Source organism: Microtus oregoni, unplaced genomic scaffold (assembly GCF_018167655.1).
Source record: "Microtus oregoni isolate MIOR12 unplaced genomic scaffold, Mior012 000027F_ref0000203, whole genome shotgun sequence".
In the NCBI taxonomy this organism is placed as follows: domain Eukaryota; kingdom Metazoa; phylum Chordata; class Mammalia; order Rodentia; family Cricetidae; genus Microtus; species Microtus oregoni.
This window is the reverse complement of record NW_024543086.1, coordinates 12,784,522-12,803,386: the sequence shown is the minus strand read 5'-3', so window position 1 is coordinate 12,803,386 and position 18,865 is coordinate 12,784,522. Positions and strand designations below refer to the sequence as shown.

The 18,865-nt window shown below is 48.0% G+C and overlaps 1 protein-coding gene across 1 annotated transcript in view; it reads left to right on the top strand.

Moving 5' to 3' along the window:
* Slit3 (slit guidance ligand 3) overlaps window positions 1–18,865 on the top strand; it is a 589,355-nt gene that overhangs the window by 455,791 nt on the left and 114,699 nt on the right. The window contains exons 9-10 of the mRNA XM_041676107.1: window positions 3,851–3,992; window positions 14,417–14,488. Of these exons, the coding sequence (XP_041532041.1) occupies window positions 3,851–3,992; window positions 14,417–14,488 (214 nt within the window). The remainder of the gene's footprint in view (window positions 1–3,850; window positions 3,993–14,416; window positions 14,489–18,865) is intronic.

The following is an 18,865-nucleotide window of genomic DNA, read 5'->3' as shown; positions in this document are numbered from 1 at the left end:
TCATGTTCATTTATATTCTCATCGTAATTGCTGGAGTTCCTTTGTCACTGAAGTCTGGTGTTGGCTTTTGAAAGGCCAGAGGCCAGTTGGGAAGCTTAATTTGAATACTGGAATTAATTTATTTCAACATACTCACAAGGCCATTGGATATTTTTACTCTGTACTCTACTGGGTGATATATTTTCTTTAATCAGAAGAAAAGAAACAAGAGAGTGTTCGCCCCTCGCTAGTGTAGCTTGCACGGTCCGTGTCTTGGTCCCTTCTCCTACCTCCTGAAGTTCCCAGACAACATGGATTTTCAATTCTGTAGCTATAAAGAGCAGCATTTTAGGTGGTGTTATTTTTTTCCCCCTCAGAAGAGACAGAACAGTGCTCGTTCACACATGAGAATCGGCTCTGTGATCTTAGGTAGTTTCTTTAACCTTCATACTCTGCGGGTCCTTCATCAGTGTGATGGGAATGACAGAGGCAGAGTTTGGCTCACAGGTCCACTGAGGATCAAGTGGTGTCATATATCCAGAGCACTGAATGCAGCGTAGTCTTCATCTCTTGGGTGCTGGCTGCTGTTACAAGAAAGGTGATCATTCTTGGTATCTCCATGGGCCCATCCGAGAAAAAAAGCAGCAATCTTCGTCCATCATCTGGGAAGACGAGTATGGGCCTTGCAATTTTAGACCGTCCTCTTTTGCCAGTTAGGAGGAGAGCAAAGATGGAGTGATATCTGAGCAGGGCCAGCTGAAGTTTGTATCATGTAAGGAAGGGCTGGTGCCTCCATTGTCCCGTGCACTGCTTTCCTGTACCTCAAGACACCAGACCATGCACTGGGAAAAGGGCTTTGCTAGCACTGAACCGTAGTAGAAAGAGTGAACCTCAGGAAGAGGTCCCTATTTCCACGGCCACTCCGTCTCCTACTACGCCCAAACCCACCTGCCAGAGCTGGGGGACACTCAGAACTCAGGGAGCCTTCCTTGGGGGCACCCAGAAGTAACTCCCACCTCTGTAGCTCGGGGACATTACCATCCCCACCTTTTCCAGGCCCCTAACCCAGTTCATTCATGTGCCCATCCTTAGTCTCCAGAATGTGTCTATTAAGTTCATTCTGTACCCAGACCTTTTTTAGGCAGTGAGAATATAACAGTAAGACTGAAAAAGGTCATTGCATTATAGAATTTACATTCTCAGCCTGCACAGAGACAGCAAAGGGCTGGGACTTCCGCCATCACTTACAGACACCCAGGCCTTTAGGGCACTGGACCTGGTTCTTCAGTCCCCTCACCAGAGGGATGTGCTTGCCAGGGAGGGAATCTGTCTTTCAATCAGATTGAAACTTAAAGTGTTTAAACAAGGGGTATTAGCCTCCCCAGCGGAGGGTGGTGAATGCCTCCCAGGGGAGCTGCCAGCCTAGGGTGCTGACAGAGGCTATAATTACCACCATTCTCTCTGTGTAATTAAAGGTGTTGTTAGTGACCTGGTTAAGGAATCCTTTTTAAAGCTTCCTTTTTTTCTTTTTGCCTTGACAACATGCCTTGAAACATAGCGTGTCCCGATATCGGACTCAGAACCACCCAGGGAAGACCCAGCCGGTTCCCAGGGGACTGCTACCTGAGTCTGGTTTTAGAATTCATTCGTTGCAACGTGAAGTCAGAGGGAACCTTTGAAAAACTCCATGTCACAAGCTCCTGTTGCCAACAGGAGCCCTTGAATTTGATGCCTCCCCCTATTGTAGCTTTTCTGACGCATACTCTGCAAGTAATACTTTGCCTGATCAAAAGAGGGACGATCCTCAGATCCACCTGCCTGAATGGGTGGAGCTGCTAGACACAGACCAGCATTTCCCCCTACAGGAAGATATCCAGGGTGCAGTAGATCCCCTAGCCCAGTCAAGTTCATTTACCCCTTGATGTAGAAGGCCTGGCCTGGCAGTTTTCCTTAGGGGAAAGTCATCTACACTTCAAAAGCCCTGGCATGGGAGGCCAGCTGTTTGTTCCCAGGCTTCCTCCACGTTGGACCCTTTGTATGCTTTCCGGGAAGAAATGAGAATAAAATACACTTCGAGGTGTCCCTCGCCCCCAGCATTCATTGTTCTGAAGGTCAGATGGCTTCCCAGCCTCAGAATTCATGCCTTTATGACTCCTCATCTGCAGAGATAGGAGCAGAAAAACTCAGCTCTGCTACTTGCCCGAAAGCTCTCAGACAAGTGAAGGCAGCAAAAGCACCACCAGCAATGACTCCGACACTAGGAAGCCCTTGCCCTACCAGACATCTTCTAAACAGTCCTTATCTGTGTACCAACTGCCTCTGCTTCACAGCAAAGCCGTGCTATAGGTTAGGTACCGTGATTGTCCCACCCCCACTGTTTTACAAAGGAGGGAAACTGAGAAACAAAGAAAGAAGATTAAGGTCCAAACCTAGTCCGTGGTACTCCACCACTGCCAGCCACAGCCACACACCTGGCGGCTCCTGGCCCCAGGCTTCTCCAGGTTGGCTTTCTGCTTTATCACTTTCTGAGAAATAGAAAGACTTATGTCAGTTTGCAGCGAAGCCAGATTCTCTCCTCTCTAAGAGCATGTTTGAGTTTGGGTGTTAGTGTAAGTCATGAGCTGTGTGACCTGTTCCATGGTCCAGTTTGGGTCCTCGAGAATGTCAACTGTGTCTCTGAAGACCTGGTTACCTAGACATTTCTTTAAGGTTTTTTATTTTGTGTGTTGGTGAGCTTCTACAGAAGGGAGGCCATGGGCACTCCTGGATGTGAAGTGTGGGATTCTCCACTTAGAACCCTGGTGTCCAGATGAGGGCTTGCCCCAGGCAACCACTCTGACAAGACTCACTCAGGACTCGGTTTCCCCAGTGAGCACAGACCAAACCAAAAGTCATTGTCCCCTGCTTATGTTCCATGTTTGAGCAGTGAGCAGTGTGCATCGTTCTTCTGCCCTTGCTTCGCTCAGAAGGAGATACAGAAAGACATTGAGATGCCAGTTACTAGCTGCATCCAAAGAGCACAGGCCAAGGACCCAGGATGCCACTGGTCTGGGTCCACATGTGAAAACAAACCACATATTTGAGATTCTTACCACACTGGGAGGTGGTGATCAAAGCAGGAAAATTTTGTCAGTGTCCTTAAAACATTTCCATGTGTTTCTTACATTTAGGGCTTAACATGACCACCAAAGGAAGTCATGAGGGATCTTGAGAATTCTTTGAATCCTGAATTGAGTTAGTAGCAAAATCTATCTATGTTTGGTCTTCAGACTAAACTCCTGAGATACCATTTGCTTAAGCTTTTAATTACATTTAAAGGTACACTGATTCTCAGCTCAAACAGAATGAAAAACTGAATCCAAAATACATAGTAACTTCTTCACCTCTTACCTAGTAAGTTTAATTTGACTTTTCTCTGGACACAAAAGTCAGCTTGATATGGCTTGGGTGTCACTGCTAGTCAATGCACTGATATTTTGACAAGGTCAATGTTGCAATTGGAGAAATTCTGCCACTTTTTAGCCTCCTACTTGGTTGTGACACCAGTGGCTTTCAGCCCTAGAATGGGAGTTGTGTCTGCCATCAGATGTAAACAAAAACCCCAAAGTATCATTCAGATGTGCTGGTCGTAGTTCCATGTGTGGTGTATGCTCTATACTCTCTGTCTATAGAGGAAGCAGCATTATGGGATAATGAAGCAGATGAGATGATCCCCAAACAGTTTGGTTAAGGTCAAAAACCTCTCTCTTGTCTCCCAGAAGAGGGAGATGCCCGCTGATGGTAATTCACCCTTGGGAAGCTGTTCAGGAGACTCAATGCCAGGAAGCTGCTAACACTGGCACAAGTTGACCGTTATGTTCTGGCTTCCCAGGTCCCCACTCTGAGGCTCCGTCCTGCAATGCCAACTCCCTGTCCTGCCCTTCCGCATGCACATGCAGTAATAACATCGTGGACTGCCGAGGGAAGGGGCTGACAGAGATCCCTGCCAACCTGCCAGAGGGCATCGTGGAAATGTAAGTGTCCGTTTGTCGTTCCTCCATCCCTAGTCAGCTCACCCCTCTGACTCAGCCAGGCCATTAAAAACACCCAGGAACCTCTTCTCTAGGGCTCTAGGTTTTCATCGGTGTCATGGCTCAGTGCTCAAGAACATGGACTCAAGAATAGTGTTATCAAACTACAGCCTGTAGGAGATACACCTAACATCTATGTTACAAATAAAGTTTAATTGGGACACATGCTTCCCTGTTTGTTTACACTCTCTTTGGCTGGTCCCTCGGGGCAATATGGAGTAAGTACTTATGGCCCAAATATCACACAGTGCACACAGCCTAAAATGTATTCTATCTGGTTCTCCTCAGCAAGCTGTCAGTCCCTGCCTGGGGTCAGATGGAGTCTGTACCCTGGATCTTCTGCATTCTGTCTGGCTGGGTGGCATTTGGTGAACTAGTTCTCCGTGTTTTTTCTTACCGCTGATTTTCAAACCTGCTAAGTGTAGTATTACGTGTCAGGGATCTCGGTGAAAACGAGGTGAAGTACTGTGTGTGAGCGCTTAGTGAAGACGTCCATAGGGGCAGGGAGCTAGGAAGGAAAATGCTGAGCTGTATGCATGGCTGTTTATCGTTCCTATGAGACCTTTGTCCTTTAGATTAGCTCTTCAGGTAAAGAGACGAGATTGTGCATGTCTATGCATGTGCACAAATGTGAGACCCCGCAGTAAGATGTGTCCGTATGACTCAGCCTTGTCCGTGTTCCCTCGTGAGTTAGAACGCAGCCATTGGCTCATTCTAGGATGAGTTGAGTATCGGTTCAGCGTTGGCCTCAAGCCGGCTCTTAGAGGGTCACAGCAGCTTTCGTGTCCTGTCTTTACCATTGGCACTTGATGGAGGCTTCTAAACAACATGGGATGAAATCCCTCAGAATGAAAGTCCCAGAGTCCCTTGCCTATCGGCTGCATAATCGCCTCCTGCTTGGTCTCTGCCTCCACCTCCCCTGTTCAGACACTTCTGTTCCCAACTCCTTCCAATCCGGGGTCCATTCACCACTTTGTCTGTCTGTGTGTTTGCACAGCAGTTGGTCTGTGCTCCAAGAGACAGGCAGCAAACAGTGTTAGACAAGATATCTGCCATTGTGGCCTGTGTATTCTAGAGAAACCAAACAATAAAGGAATTCAAACGACATGTCAAAAAGTGGCTGGTGTGTCGAGAAAAGTGAAGCCAGGAAAGGAGCTGACACAAACGGAGGGGGTGGCAAAAGTGACTTCTGGCGTAAGATTGGCAGAGGTAGCAGGAAGGTTGTGTGCAAAGGCCCTGAGGTGCAGGTGTGTCTGGCACACCAGGAGGCCATGGTGACCGAAACAGAGGAAACAAGGGAGGTAGAGGAGCTAAGGTCAGAGGGGAAACGGGGGCCAGATCATGGGGCAGTTTATAGACTTTGGTTGCAGCGTGGTTGAGATGGGAAGAAACACATGGCTCACACCAGTGGAGTCCTGGTTTGCTCCTCTTTCATCTGCTTGACCAGTGTTCCTCTGAGTCTCTGCCCCAGCCCCCAGAGGGCACAGGTTTGTCTGTGCCACTTACTGCAGGCAGAAGCTAATGAGTGGGGAGGGCTTTTTGCTGTCCACACCCTGTGAGGTCATCGCACGTGCTCCCCACTGCCTTCCAGCAATCACAGTCTGCCATCGTCCCTGTCCACAGTGCTGTGCCCTAGACCTGGAGAGAGCCCTCTCCTGGAGTGTGCAGAGCCCTGGCCCCTCTCCCCTTCTGGCTTCTTTCTCTTGTCCATCTGTTCCTGCTTTTCTCTTCCTGTGCCACGTCCCCTTCATCATTGGCTCTCTTCTTGGTTCATTTCCCTATTTCTCCCCATCCCCATGATGTCCCACATCTCTCCCACTGCTCTGTCTTCCTCTGCCTTGTTAACTCTGTGCTCTTCTTCCTCAGAGGCCTCTGCCCATGTCAGGTGGACCTTTGGCTCTCTCGAGATGGGTGTTCTGGTGAGAACACCTGCCCACCACCACATCTTTGCAGATTCCCACTGCACAGCTCCCTCCTATCTTCTTCGGGTCTTCTCTCCTTCCACCTGCCAGGTTTTATATCTTGTCCTTTGGCACCTGGAGACCTTCCTCTTGGCCAAGACACTAACTCACAGCCTGAAGGAAGAGGCCAAGTTAAACTGCCAGACTGTATCCAGGGACGCTGCCCCATCTCTGTCTGTATCCCGTTCTTTCCAGCTTCCCATATGTCACCAAGTGTGGACTTTACAGGTCAGCTCAGGTCTCCAAAAGTTCAAAACTGTAGGTGCCTGTATTAAAAGTGTCCCCTATACCGGCCAGACCACACCCGGATGATTGGACTTGTTTGGACACTGACTATTAAAACAAACGCTGACAAACTAATATGTTAATATGAGATGATTCCTGAGTTCTTAACCACTGTAAGTTAAAGGGACAAAGTCAAGAACAATGTGACAGGGTTTTTTTTTTTTTTTTTGAGGAAACGTGTCCTTTTAAGATGCATCCTTTAAAATTCCAGGCTTCCTTCTTTTTGCTGTTATCAAAAATACCATTTATTTTACAAAATGTTGGGCACTGCAGACAGAGTATGTGTATGCATTATATAATACTCATACATAAAGATCGCCTTTTCTTGATAATTTATAAAAAATCTCTAGTGACCTAGTAAAGCAGAAAGTCCAGGAATGGACAGCCTAAGTAGAATGTTTCCAAAGATGAACAACAACCACGTGGTGGTTATGATGGTATGGTCCAGCAGACCTCGCCAAAACCGCCTGTAGGTTAAGGTGGTATGCTCCAGCAGACCCCACAGCAACCAAGTGGAGGTTAAGGTGGTATGCTCCAGCAGACCCCACCACAACCACATGGAGGTTAAGGTGGTATGCTCCAGCAGACCCCACCACAACCACGTGGAGGTTAAGGTGGTATGCTCCAGAAGACCCCACCACAACCCTGTGGAGGTTAAGGTGGTATGCTCCAGAAGACCCCACCACAACCCTGTGGAGGTTAAGGTGGTATGCTCCAGAAGACCCCACCACAACCCTGTGGAGGTTAAGGTGGTATGCTCCAGAAGACCCCACCACAACCCTGTGGAGGTTAAGGTGGTATGCTCCAGAAGACCCCACCACAACCCTGTGGAGGTTAAGGTGGTATGCTCCAGCAGACCCCACCACAACCCTGTGGAGGTTAAGGTGGTATGCTCCAGCAGACCCCCATGCCACCTCTGACCTTGCCTTGTAGCCACTGGCACCTAACTTTTCTGAGTCTTTCTTCTCTCACCTGAGAACTGCAGTGGCTGGTGGCACTTCCTCAGGGCTTCATAGATGCCATGTACTGCAAGAAGCTTGGCATTGTGTCCAGCACAGCAGAGATACTGGTTGCGATCATCATTATGTCACAACCACAGCTGCTGCAGTAGTGCCACCCCTTTCATTCTTCGTGGTGACAAGAGTCAGAATAGCATATCCCAGGAGGCACCTACTGAACAGGGGCCTCTGTGAAGACTAGTCGGTTCTTCAAAGAGTTATGGGCACGAGGATTGATTGTAGGCAGAGGCTAGCCACATACGGTATGGCTTGAACTTGAGAATAGCTCATCTTCATGCAAATATATGCAGACATGGTAATAAGGTTGCCCCTGCTTATTGGGCACCCACCGTCTGCCAGATGGATCACACAGGACTTCTCTCACTGCGCTTGCCTCTTTCTCCTCTGTCATGAAACGCAGCTGAGAGATTAAAGCAGATGAATTAAGTCCCCGTGGTTCGGGGTAGTAGTTTGAACGGTGATCTGTAAGAGAGAGTGTGCCATAGGAAGCTCCAGCAGTGCCCGGGCTTGGGGACCTGTGTACGAGCCCAGAGTCCCCCAGGCAGCTAAAGTATGTCCTTGTAGTGGCGATAGAACACCAGCCGGTGAGCGATGAGAGGGGAGAAGAGGAGCAGAGTTGCATCAGCAGGATGCAGCTTGGCAGAAAAGGTGTGTTTGGTTTTTTAGCCCTGAGACGTCGGAACTTAGCCTTCTCTTTAATATCAAGAATTAAACCTCTTGCCAGTGGCCACCTAGAACCATATTTCCATCTCCCCACTTAGGAATGCTTGGCATGGTACCAGACTCTCCGCTTCCTTTCCTCAGTCTGTAGCCATTTTCAGATTCTTTTAAATCATCTTAACCTTGGGAACAGTCCACACTCCTGACATTTGGAAGGAATGCCTATCTCTCATGCAAAGCAACCTGGCAGGCTCTCTTCGATTTTTTTTTTCATCAGAGAAGTGTGTGCTGGTCTCCTCGCATGCCAGAGCCAATTTCTCTAAAAATAGCTTTCTTCCAGAAAACCCACAGTGAAAGGGTTCGCTGTAGATTTTCCTCGAAACTCAGCTTCCATCAAGGGCACTGTTCACGTAGCTCCCTGGTGTTTCTCTGAACCAGCTCCAGCCTCCAGCAGGAAAGATTCAAGGAAGAACCAGAGGTCCACACACTTTTCTGTTCTCAGTCCCCAGACTCTCTCCTGGGCCTTCAAATGCTCTAGAGGGACCATCTGTATGAAGGGTACCTTCTCATTCTCAGCTCCATTTCCTCCACGCTTGCTCTGAATCCCCATGTGGTGTCCTCTAAGGTCTTGTGTCCTTTGCTGTGGAAGGAAAACGGATTTGATGGGAAAAGGCTGCAGGTGGGCTTCAGCATGAAGCTGTAAGTGGACATCTGGAAGGAACACACAGCCCCAACATCAACCTCACAGTCAGCTGACATGAGGAGACCCTGGCCTAGCTAGACTCGAGGCTTAGAAAAGTTGTGCGATTAAAAAAAAATGACCAGTCAACCAACCGAATAGCCAGAACACTCTAGAAGTCAGACATCTTAGACACCTAAATGTTCATGAGCACCAGATTTCTGAAGCACTGGCCTGGCTGGGGGTGGGGGTAGGATACAGGGACGGGAGCAGATGCTGGCAATATGGAGCAAGTGATCCGGACACAGATGGCTCAGACCCTTGGGGTCAACAGTCTTTCACTTGTATCCTGCTTTTGTCTCTGACTTCAGGCACATTCCTTCATATCTCGTGTCTGATTCAGGAGCCCCTTTGGTAAATAAAAGTTATCGTAACTCCCTGAAGGCTTCTTGTGGGGATTAAGTGGTATAACCTGGAAGGTTAGCACAGTGTTTGGAAGTTACTAAATCTGGAACGTGAAAAGCAAAACGCTGTTCACCTTTGTTCCTTGATAGCATGATTTAGTCTCCAACTCCTACACTGCTCATCTCTTTTCTTAAGATTAAAGAATGCCCTCCATGGGCATCCGCACACGTCTGCACACACGCCTCATAGGGAGAGCGAGTCTGGCACCGTGCCTGCATCTACGTTTCTGTGCCACAGGCAAATGCCAGGTGTTTGGCCAACAGATTTGCCTCCATTTCCTCCTCTTTGCTGTAGACCCAGCATCTGAATTAAGTAGAGGAGACTACGCTACACTGCTCAGAGCAAAAGTAAAGAAAGGGACTGGGCTCAAGGTGCCCCGTGAGAGGGATCATCTACAGCCCTCCTCTAGGCTTAGTTGGGTGTCAAGAATTGAGCTTCTGGACATACAAGAATTGAGTTCTTGTATGGTCTCCAAGCAGATGTCTCAGGATGACTTGAAAAACAAATACTTTGGGATTTCCTCCCTTCCCCTGGGTCAAGTCCAAGTGCTCAGGATATGACTCCGTTCATAAGGGGCCTGCTGCTTGAGCACGAGGATCCGAGTTCAAATCCTCACAGGCCACATAAAAAGTAGGGCATGAAGCATGGCAGTGTGTACCTATAACCCCGGCCTCAGGGAGCAGCCAAAATAGGCAGATCCCTGAAGCTCACTGGCCAGTCAGTCTAGCTGAATGAATGAGCTTTAGGTTCAGTGAAGGACTGTATCCAAAAATAAAGGGGAAGCTCCATGGAGGAGGAGACCCAGCATCAACTTCCAAATGCATGTGCACACATAACACGTGTATGTGTATATGAGAGAGAGAGAGGAGTTATTGAGCTGAGCCAGGAGGAGCTAAGAGCAGTGACATGTAGGAAACTCCTTAACTGGCAAGGACTAAAAGAATGAAGTTTCTTTGTTTCCCAACCCTGAGATAGTAGAGCGCAGAGTTAAGGAGCCAGGTACTTGGGTCACGGCAGCCGTCTGGATTCCATTCATTAGCTTCTGATCTCAGGCGTAATGACTTCTTGGACCACTCCTATAACACAGTAGAACGGTACTGCATGCTTCGTGGCACCGTAGAAAGGAATCGGTGAGCCCACGCATGAAGGGCCCCCTGTCTGACATTCACATCTCTTGATAAATGTTAGATGTTCATCATACCCTCACTGCTGCTGGCACTGCCGGCGTTTCAACATGGCCTCAGAATCTCCCTTATAGGACAGCTTACAGGCACACCCCACCATACTGGACATAACCCTGCATTCTTTCTGCCGTCACGGTGACTTATGCGTTGCCAGAAGTATGTCGTGTTCAGTCACGTGTTTGCAAATGACATATCATGAAGGGAGCACCTGAGGAGCTGGGGCAAATCAATACGGCGCGCGCATGCCTGAGATTCCCCCATCAGATGTGCCCGTTGTTTTTGCTGCTGCGGGAAGATGTTTGGGATGTTTGATTTGTGTGTTTGTTTTTATGCTAGCTCTATTAATTCTGTTTGCCGCCTGAAGAATGTTTGCCAGACAAAGCAAGACACATGCACCAGTTCTGAGGGCCCTAAAACAGCTGTTGGCTTCAGGCGTCGCCTGAAACGTGACAGCTTTTGCTAATCCTCGGGCTTTTTGTGCTTTACGGTGAAGCGTTTTCACTGGGAGACGAGATCGCTGTTCCCTTGTTCCAAGCTGCAGGACAGGTGGCATGCTCGGCCTCCTCAAGGTCCTGCTCTGTTGGACTCTGTGCCCATGTGCACACCCGTGTACACCCTCCCATTCCCCTGGCAGAAGGGCCATTCTCCCTGCAGATGAGCTGGCAAGGACTGAGAGAATTATGATTCAATAAAACCCAGTAGTTGAGAGTCAGGGCTTTGGAATCAGATAAACTTGAATTGAAACCCCTGCTCTAGCTTCTCCTAACTCTGGACTAGTTAGTGTCGTTGCCTCTGTACGCCTCAGTTCTCTCGTGTTTAAAGTAGGGTTAGGGAATGGCGGCATGGTGGTGCATAACTGTAATCCTAGTATTTGAAAGACTACAGCAAGAAGAGCATGTGTCCTACTCCTGCCCGGACCATATGAGGAGATTGTATCGCAAAAGAAGGAAGAAGGGAGGTGGTGAGAACTTAGAGATGCACCTCACCGGTGTGTAAATAATAAGTTTGACATGCCATGTAAGGCTCGGTGTGCAATGGCTGACCCCTAACCACTGTTAGCTCTTAATGATATTATCCTTCCCCTAGCCTTTTTTATTTAAGAGACACAGGCAATTCACAACTACCCCACCACCACCACCAAAGAGGTCTCACTGCCTCCTGAGCACGTCATGCCTTTGACACTCCATTAAGGGCTCAGTGAGAGGCTGAGAAATACAGAGAAAGACCATTTTCAGAGTCAGAAAATCTGAGGATTGCAGAATTCAAGCCAAGGTTTCTACTGCAGTTAATCGACTAAGCCTGGAGTTCTTTGTCTTTTGTCCAAACCTCACTCCCTTGTACTCCATATGAGTATTATATATGCATGGGTGGGGTACTTCTAGGAGTCCCACGGAACTCCTAGTCCTCAGGTGCTCAAATCTATTATATAAAATGGATATAAACTATCAACGCCTTCCTGTATACTGTAAGTCCTCTCTCAACTACCCATGGTACCTAGCAGTGCCAATACTATGTAAGTAGACTGTATTGTTTAGGAAATAATGGTCAGAAAGTCTACCCATGTTGAATACGATGTCTTTTTATGATTTTTTTTTAATGCAGTTGGTTGACTCTGTAAATGGGGAGCCCATGGATCCAAAGAGCTGGCGTGTATTCACATCTCTGGTCCATCTTCCCTCAGCTCCGACAGAGAACTTTCCCCTGAGAATCTACCTCCATGATGTCAGTGGAGTCCTAATGCCTCAGACTTTCCTGTGACTTTGGGGGAAGCCTCTGTTTACCCATTTTCATAAATAGGGGCAAGCAGTGGGAACAACGGATAGGAACAGGATTCAGCGATTCCACCACTAACTAGCTTTGTTCTTTCTGACAAGCTGCTAGATCCCTCGATTGTCCCTTTGCCTTGCCTCCAAATGGGCCAGTCCAGCTTGTCTCGTAAGTGTAAGGGTTCACAGAAATAATAGCCATAAACAACACAACTCCAGAAGTGATGGTTTGCCTTGATTATATGGTAGCAGTTAAATTCAGTTCTGTGACGGGCCGTCTTGGATTTGACTCTGTCTACAGATTCTTCTTGAGGTCCAGCGCCACATCCTGCTCATTGGAGCACCCTCCCTTAGTACGTGCCAAAGTGGAGGCTGGCTGATTATAAATTGTACAGATAGATAACAAAACCCAGTGTTGCTTCACATGCATAGGCTTCTAGCTACAGCAAAGAGCCATGAATTCCCCTGCAACAAAGGAAAAGGGCTACCACCCTTGTAGACAGGGTTCTCTCCGAAGGCAGCAAACCATGGAATCCCTTTCCTGAGTGGCAGGTGACTCACAGGATGCCTGGAGAGCTCACATCGCCCCAGAGATCCACGGAGCTGTTACCTTGGCTGAGAAATCCCTGCTGAACTCTGTACTCAGTTGGAAAACGAGAATGTCCTTGGAAAGTCTGTCAAGACAGCCTCTGTGGGTGGCTGCATCCAGTAGCCCGTGGTCTCTGAGTCCCCCTGGCAAGCTTTGGTGACTCACCAGCAGCCAGTCAGCCAACCAGGCCCCTGTCCAACCTGCCACTGACTGCAGTCCCAGGAAAGTGCCCTCCCCACCCCCTCCAGCAGGGCACAAAGACATTGCTAACAGAGCGTGGCCGTCTCGTTTGGAAACTGTGTTCATCCAGCAGCCAAGAATGATCTGTCCTGGTGCTCGCTCTCCTCTCACCCGCCCTTCCTCTTTGGGCTCCCACTCGTTCCCCCTTCCTTCTGCCTAGAGAGTGATTTGTCTGTGTTATGGGTAGGCCTGACAAACCATTCCACATTAGCAGCTGAGATGTTGTTTGAAATGGGAAAATTGCTGGCAAACTGCTCCATTAGCGGTTCCAGTAACAAATACTCCGTTCCCCCAATGAAGATGAGATCGTGGAGGCACAAATTAATACGACTGTCTCCCCTACTCTGCAGTGGGGATTACTCTTCAAGATGAATGGGTCCTCCTTGCCAGAAGTGTGCAGCCACTAGACATAGCCTCTGGGGGAGCTGGTCCCTCCCCCCTCTCACTTCGGCACCCCATACATCCCCTTCCAAACATACTCATATTCTCTCTCTCTCTCTCTCTCTCTCTCTCTCTCTCTGTGTGTGTGTGTGTGTGTGTGTGTGTGTGTGTGTGTGTGTGTGTGTCTTTCCAGCTGAGGGTTTGGGGAGCAGCCATGCCAAATGAGGAGCTGATGGAAAGATCTGCACCTTAGGGAGAAGGGAGATGGATGGGGATGAGGTACTGAGTCCTCAGCCTGGGCTCGGGTGTCATTTATCATCTGTAATAGAGTGTCCCACCTGCCGCTCATGCCTGTTTCCCACTACACCAGTTCTTAGTGGTGGGAAGGCATTTGAGGGATGAAATAATAAGATTGGAAAGGCTCCCTCACTCCCCATGGCCCCTTCTCTTCCCAATAAGTTCTGGACTCCAGGCCTGCAGCATCTCCTGTTCTTCCCAGAGTCCTAAGCGTAAAAGCACTTGAGAAAATTCATATGACATATATGGTACATAGTCCAGCAGCAACTCCAGGGTCCAGCCTGGGCCCTGAGGCTTGCAGGCTCTCAGGGAGCTAGTCTGGGAAGTGTCGTGCTGAAAGCCTGAAGATTTTCAGGCTCCTTCCACCATGATATTAAAACCGCCAAAGTGAAGTCAGCAACTGACAGTTCTGCCCATTAGCTCTGGTTGATATGTCAAGTAAATCGCGACATGGTTCCATGGCAGGGAAACACAGCTGTCTGATGGCCTCTCTCTCTTTCTTCCTTCTCTTTGTGACATTGGCTTTTTCAACACTTTGCTTGCTTCCTACAGCATTCTCTGAAGAATACAGCTGCCTCCAAAGGCAACTGCTCACAAGCAAGCTTCTGAGCTCCTGGATCCCCCTTTAAGCTTTCCCCGACAGCTCTTGGGCCCTTGGATGAGGCTCTATGGACCAACAGCTGAATGCTGTGACCCTTGCAGTGTTCGTCCTGTCTCCCACAACAGGGCCCCGTGACTTGTACCCTTGTGTTTTGTACTAAGAGACACCATCCTGTAACCCCTCAGCGGTCCCTTGGTGGTAAGTAGTTAGTTAACTGACTCTCTCTGCTCTGTTCTCCAGACGCTTGGAACAGAACTCCATCAAGTCCATTCCTGCAGGAGCCTTCACCCAGTACAAGAAACTGAAGCGGATGTGAGTCTCCCTTTGTCAGAATGTTTCTGTGGGAGGGTGGATGGGAAGAGGGAATTCCAGGGTGTGATAGGCATCCCATCTGATGGATAGATCACATCCAGTCCTCTCAGACAGAGCTAGGCTGTTCTGAGATTGCGAGGAAGTGTCATATATACATGGTAAGGTTTGTGAGCTTCAGTATGTAGAGCTAAGAGCCTCTCTGACCAGAGAGAAGTGAAATGATCCTTGTGAGAGAAGCAGGTGAACTATCCCATCCCCAGAGCCATATTGGCCAAGTTAAATGCCCCTGGCTTTGGTGATACCAAAGCAATCAACAGCAATTTGACAGTGGCTTCTTATCTTCCTATACTGCCATCGTTCATATTCCTACAAACATGCATACACTTATATATTTAATACTTAAATGAGTGTCTGCTGCAGAGTCTGGATGGAGCCATCAACAACAAGAAAACTACATTCATGGAGGCTCCACTTCAGTTGGGAGAGCACAAAAAATAAGGCAATAAGTATCAAGTTTCAGTAGGCTGTCCTAGGCAACTGTAAGGGCAAATGGAAGACATAGAAGTCGTGCATGCTAGTTCATAGCCGGTGAAGAAGAGTAAGCAAGGGAGGGGTGGGGTAGGGGATTTTTGAGAGGTACAGGTAGAGGCTAGGTCACAGGAGCACTTGAGAGCACAGTAAAGATTTTCTCTTCTAAGTGATGTGTGTTAGCCCTGGAGGTTATGCCCAACATTTGGGCCTGTGGTTTAAGATTATAGTAATATGAATTGACCATGGTCAAACCCAGCATCCCTAGAACCATAGTTACTGATACCACATCATCACTTCATCGTGCTGGTGATGTCAGCCTGCTGTATCCTCCCTACCACGGCAGCCTGACACTGCACTCCTCATCATCCCCGCCATGGGGACAGTATCAGTCCCTTAGAGACCTTAAACCTTAACTCTGAGTTGCTCAGCCCTGAAGCATTTGAAGAGACAAAATACATGGGATTCAGAAATGACCCATCACAGAGATTAAGATTCTACAGGAAAGGGCTGGAGAGATGAGTCAGTGGTTAAGAACACTGGTCACTCTTCCAGAGGATCTAGGTTCAATTCTCAGCACTCACATGGCAGCTCACAACTGTCTGTAACTCCCGTTCCAGGGAATCCAACACCCTCATGCAGGCATAAAATACAAATAAATAAGTTATTTTTTTTAAAGGTTCAAAAGGGGAATCCCCACTTCCCTCTTCCATGTTGGGACACTGTTAGCCGAGCCTGGTGTTGAGCATGCTGTTTTCATTCGCTACAGAAAGAAAACTATGCGTCCACTCAGGTCCCCTTGCATGTGAGGCCTGTCCACTGATTTCTCTTGAAGGTGGTGGGGGGGGGGGAGCTGTGTCAACAAGGCCTACTGATTCCTTTCATGTTAAAAATAAATATGCCCACGAAACAGTGGCATTAGTAGGCTTACCCTCCAATCTCAGGAAGCCAATTTCCCATCTCCCTGGAAAGCCAGAGCTAACAAAAGCAAACAAGATCTTCTAGTGCAATTCCAAATGTGGAAGCCAACATAATGAGCCAGCTCCAAGCCCAGGCTTCTCCCTCGCTTTGGCAGCATCCTTTCTGGAAGAGCTGTATAAATATAGGCCTTAATATTTAAAACCTTGAGTCATTAATCTCCTGGTGTTCCTGCTTCTCCAGCTTACTTCTCCATGCGTTCCCCCAAATTCATTTTTAAAGCCTAGCTTGATTATGCACCCAGATAGTAATTTTGGTGAAAAATGACAAGTCCAGTGACTGCCCCAACCTATATAGCTCCTGCATGATTTAAGTTACTGTTCTAATTTTTTTTGTGAAGTCCAGGTAATTTAGAGCTTGGCTGTGTTTTACTGTCCTTCCTCCAGCCCATTGGAGTTGCCACGATTGGCACATTCAAAATTCATAAGACCTTATCAGTCATGACCTGGGGAGTGAATTTAATTTTTGATCATTTCTGATGCCACTGGTATTTATTATGATGCCCCATAAAGGGGTGAAGGGAGGCAAAAGAGTCCGCTTAAACTTTTTTGACTAATAGAATTTCAGAACTATAGACTCTTGTTTAATGGTGTAGGCTCAGATAAGTCTCAGATGTGACTGGATTTGAGACCCTAACCATGATTTCCTTCTAGGTAACCATGAATAGTTTATACATAATTTTTAACAAGAGGTAATTTCCCCTCTCGGCTATGACTGGACACATCCTGGTCACTCTTTAAAAAATAGAATTAATCATGGATCCATTGATGCCATGCCTACCTATTTCTAATGATCACCCCAATATTAAAATAAATACTGGTAGATGAAAACCCATATCAGTAAAAAGATGGGGTGCTGGAGACCACTTTTCTGGTTTTATAGAGTCGATGTGTGGTCAGCCCCAACGCCAAGGGCAAGCCTGTGCCCTTCTGCCAGAATGGTGCCAGAAGGGTTCTTTGAAGCCAGATGTGGTGGCACAGGTGCCATCCCAACTCAGGAGGTTGAGGCATGTGGGTGGTGAGTTTGAGGCCAACCTGAACAACATAGCCAGACCATGTCTCAACAACAAAACAAGTTCTTTTCATTTGAATGCATGGGGCAGGACAAACCTTCCATGGGGTTGTAAGATTTCCTAGTATCTTACTCTTTTATTCTCTGCTTATCCCTTCTACTTACTGAATTTGCTGTTCCAGCCTGGAAAAAAAAGTCTCTCTTAGTCATTCAGTTTATAGCTCCGAGGTACTGAGTAGGTCACAGCCTGACCAGATTCTGAAACATGTAGTATGACCTAGGGATCTCCTATACCATGCTGGTTATGGTTAATAGCAGCGTATTGTCTACTTGAAAATCTCTGAGGGTAGGTTGTAAGTGCCCTTACAAGTAATAATAGGTAACTTCCTAGGTTTGGGATGTGCAAAACACCTTGATTTAGCTATTCAACAGTGAGCACATATTCCGAAATATCACACTGCAAATATATAAATGTATACAATAAAAAAAATGGGGAAAAAGAGCTAAGTTACTACCAGTGTCTCTTCCCACCAAACCATCACTTTTTCCAGTTCCCATCATCCTTCACTTCCAAACTAGAAGATTACCTCACCCCGTGTTCTAGCCCAAGAAGAGTTGATCCCTGAAGTTCTCATTGTGAACTAAAACCCCAGTCTGTCCCCACGTAGCTCAGTCAGGGATCTTCCCCAGTGGCCGGGTAACTTCCTGTATGCTAGGGGTCTTGACCCTCTGAATGGACATCCCCACGATGGGGAGAACATCAGAATGAGCCTCATCTCTGATGTGAGCAGACCCTGTGTGCCGCTCTCAAATGCTGTGCTGGGCAGCTACCCTGAGGGTGAGCAAGATTAGGCTAATCCAGGGTATCGGCTTGTTAAGACCCTTATACGAAAATGGAGCGCCAGAGAAAAGCCTGGCATAAGCTGACAGTTTGCGAACACAATCTGGATTTGTTTGAGGCGATCTCGCCAGCTAAAGGGATAAGCCAGACAGCTGTGCCAGAGGGGCCTTAACCTGGGAGATGTCTTGCCACTTAGAGGCTTTGGAAGTAGGACGGAAGGGAGCAGAGGTCTAGGTAGGAGTTGTTGCATGGCCTTTTCCTAGGCTGTGAGATGAAAGAGGGAGACAGGAGAAAGGTTCTTCTTTTGTGTGCGGTTAAGAGGCTGGGCGGCTGGGTGACTGGCCCTAATTGGAGGGCGTCACTTACGAATCTTCTCAGATGTGCTTTCTTCTCAATATCCTCTTGTCTCCTGTTGGCCTGCGAAGACCTCAGCCCTCCCTCTTCCACACAAAAGCAAGGACCCATTGATTTATTTAGTTGAACGGGACACATTTCTTGTCGCGGGAAATTGGTGCGTCTCCCCAGCCAGTGACAGGAGCCCAAAGGCCAGCCCTGAGCTAATAATTCTGAGGAAAAGAAATCCCCCTCCACAGGGGCCGTTAGCAAGAGCCTGTGGCCCAGTTCTCGCTGGGACTCTGAAAGTATATAGCAGAGGGCTCCCGGCATCTGGGAGACCAGGCTAGCCCCTGCACCTGTACCTTCGAGGCCAGGCTTGCCAACATGTGCATCGTGTTTGGAAGATCCTTCTAGCCTCTTAAAGCTTGAATGTGTCAAACAGGCTTTTTCCCAAATGAGGAACATTCCCAGCCAGTGACACATGCCTGTCTCAAAGGCCTTCTTTGAGAGGCTTGTGATTTGCTCATATCCCACAGCTGAGAGAGTGTATCACCCATGCTCAGAGACTCCGTCAGAGATGAGAAGTGACTGGGGAGGTGAAATACCACAGGTGTTTCAAGATAATAATCACTATTGGGGTGCAAGACAAGAGAACAATGTGTAAAGGAACCTTTGGTTGGGTG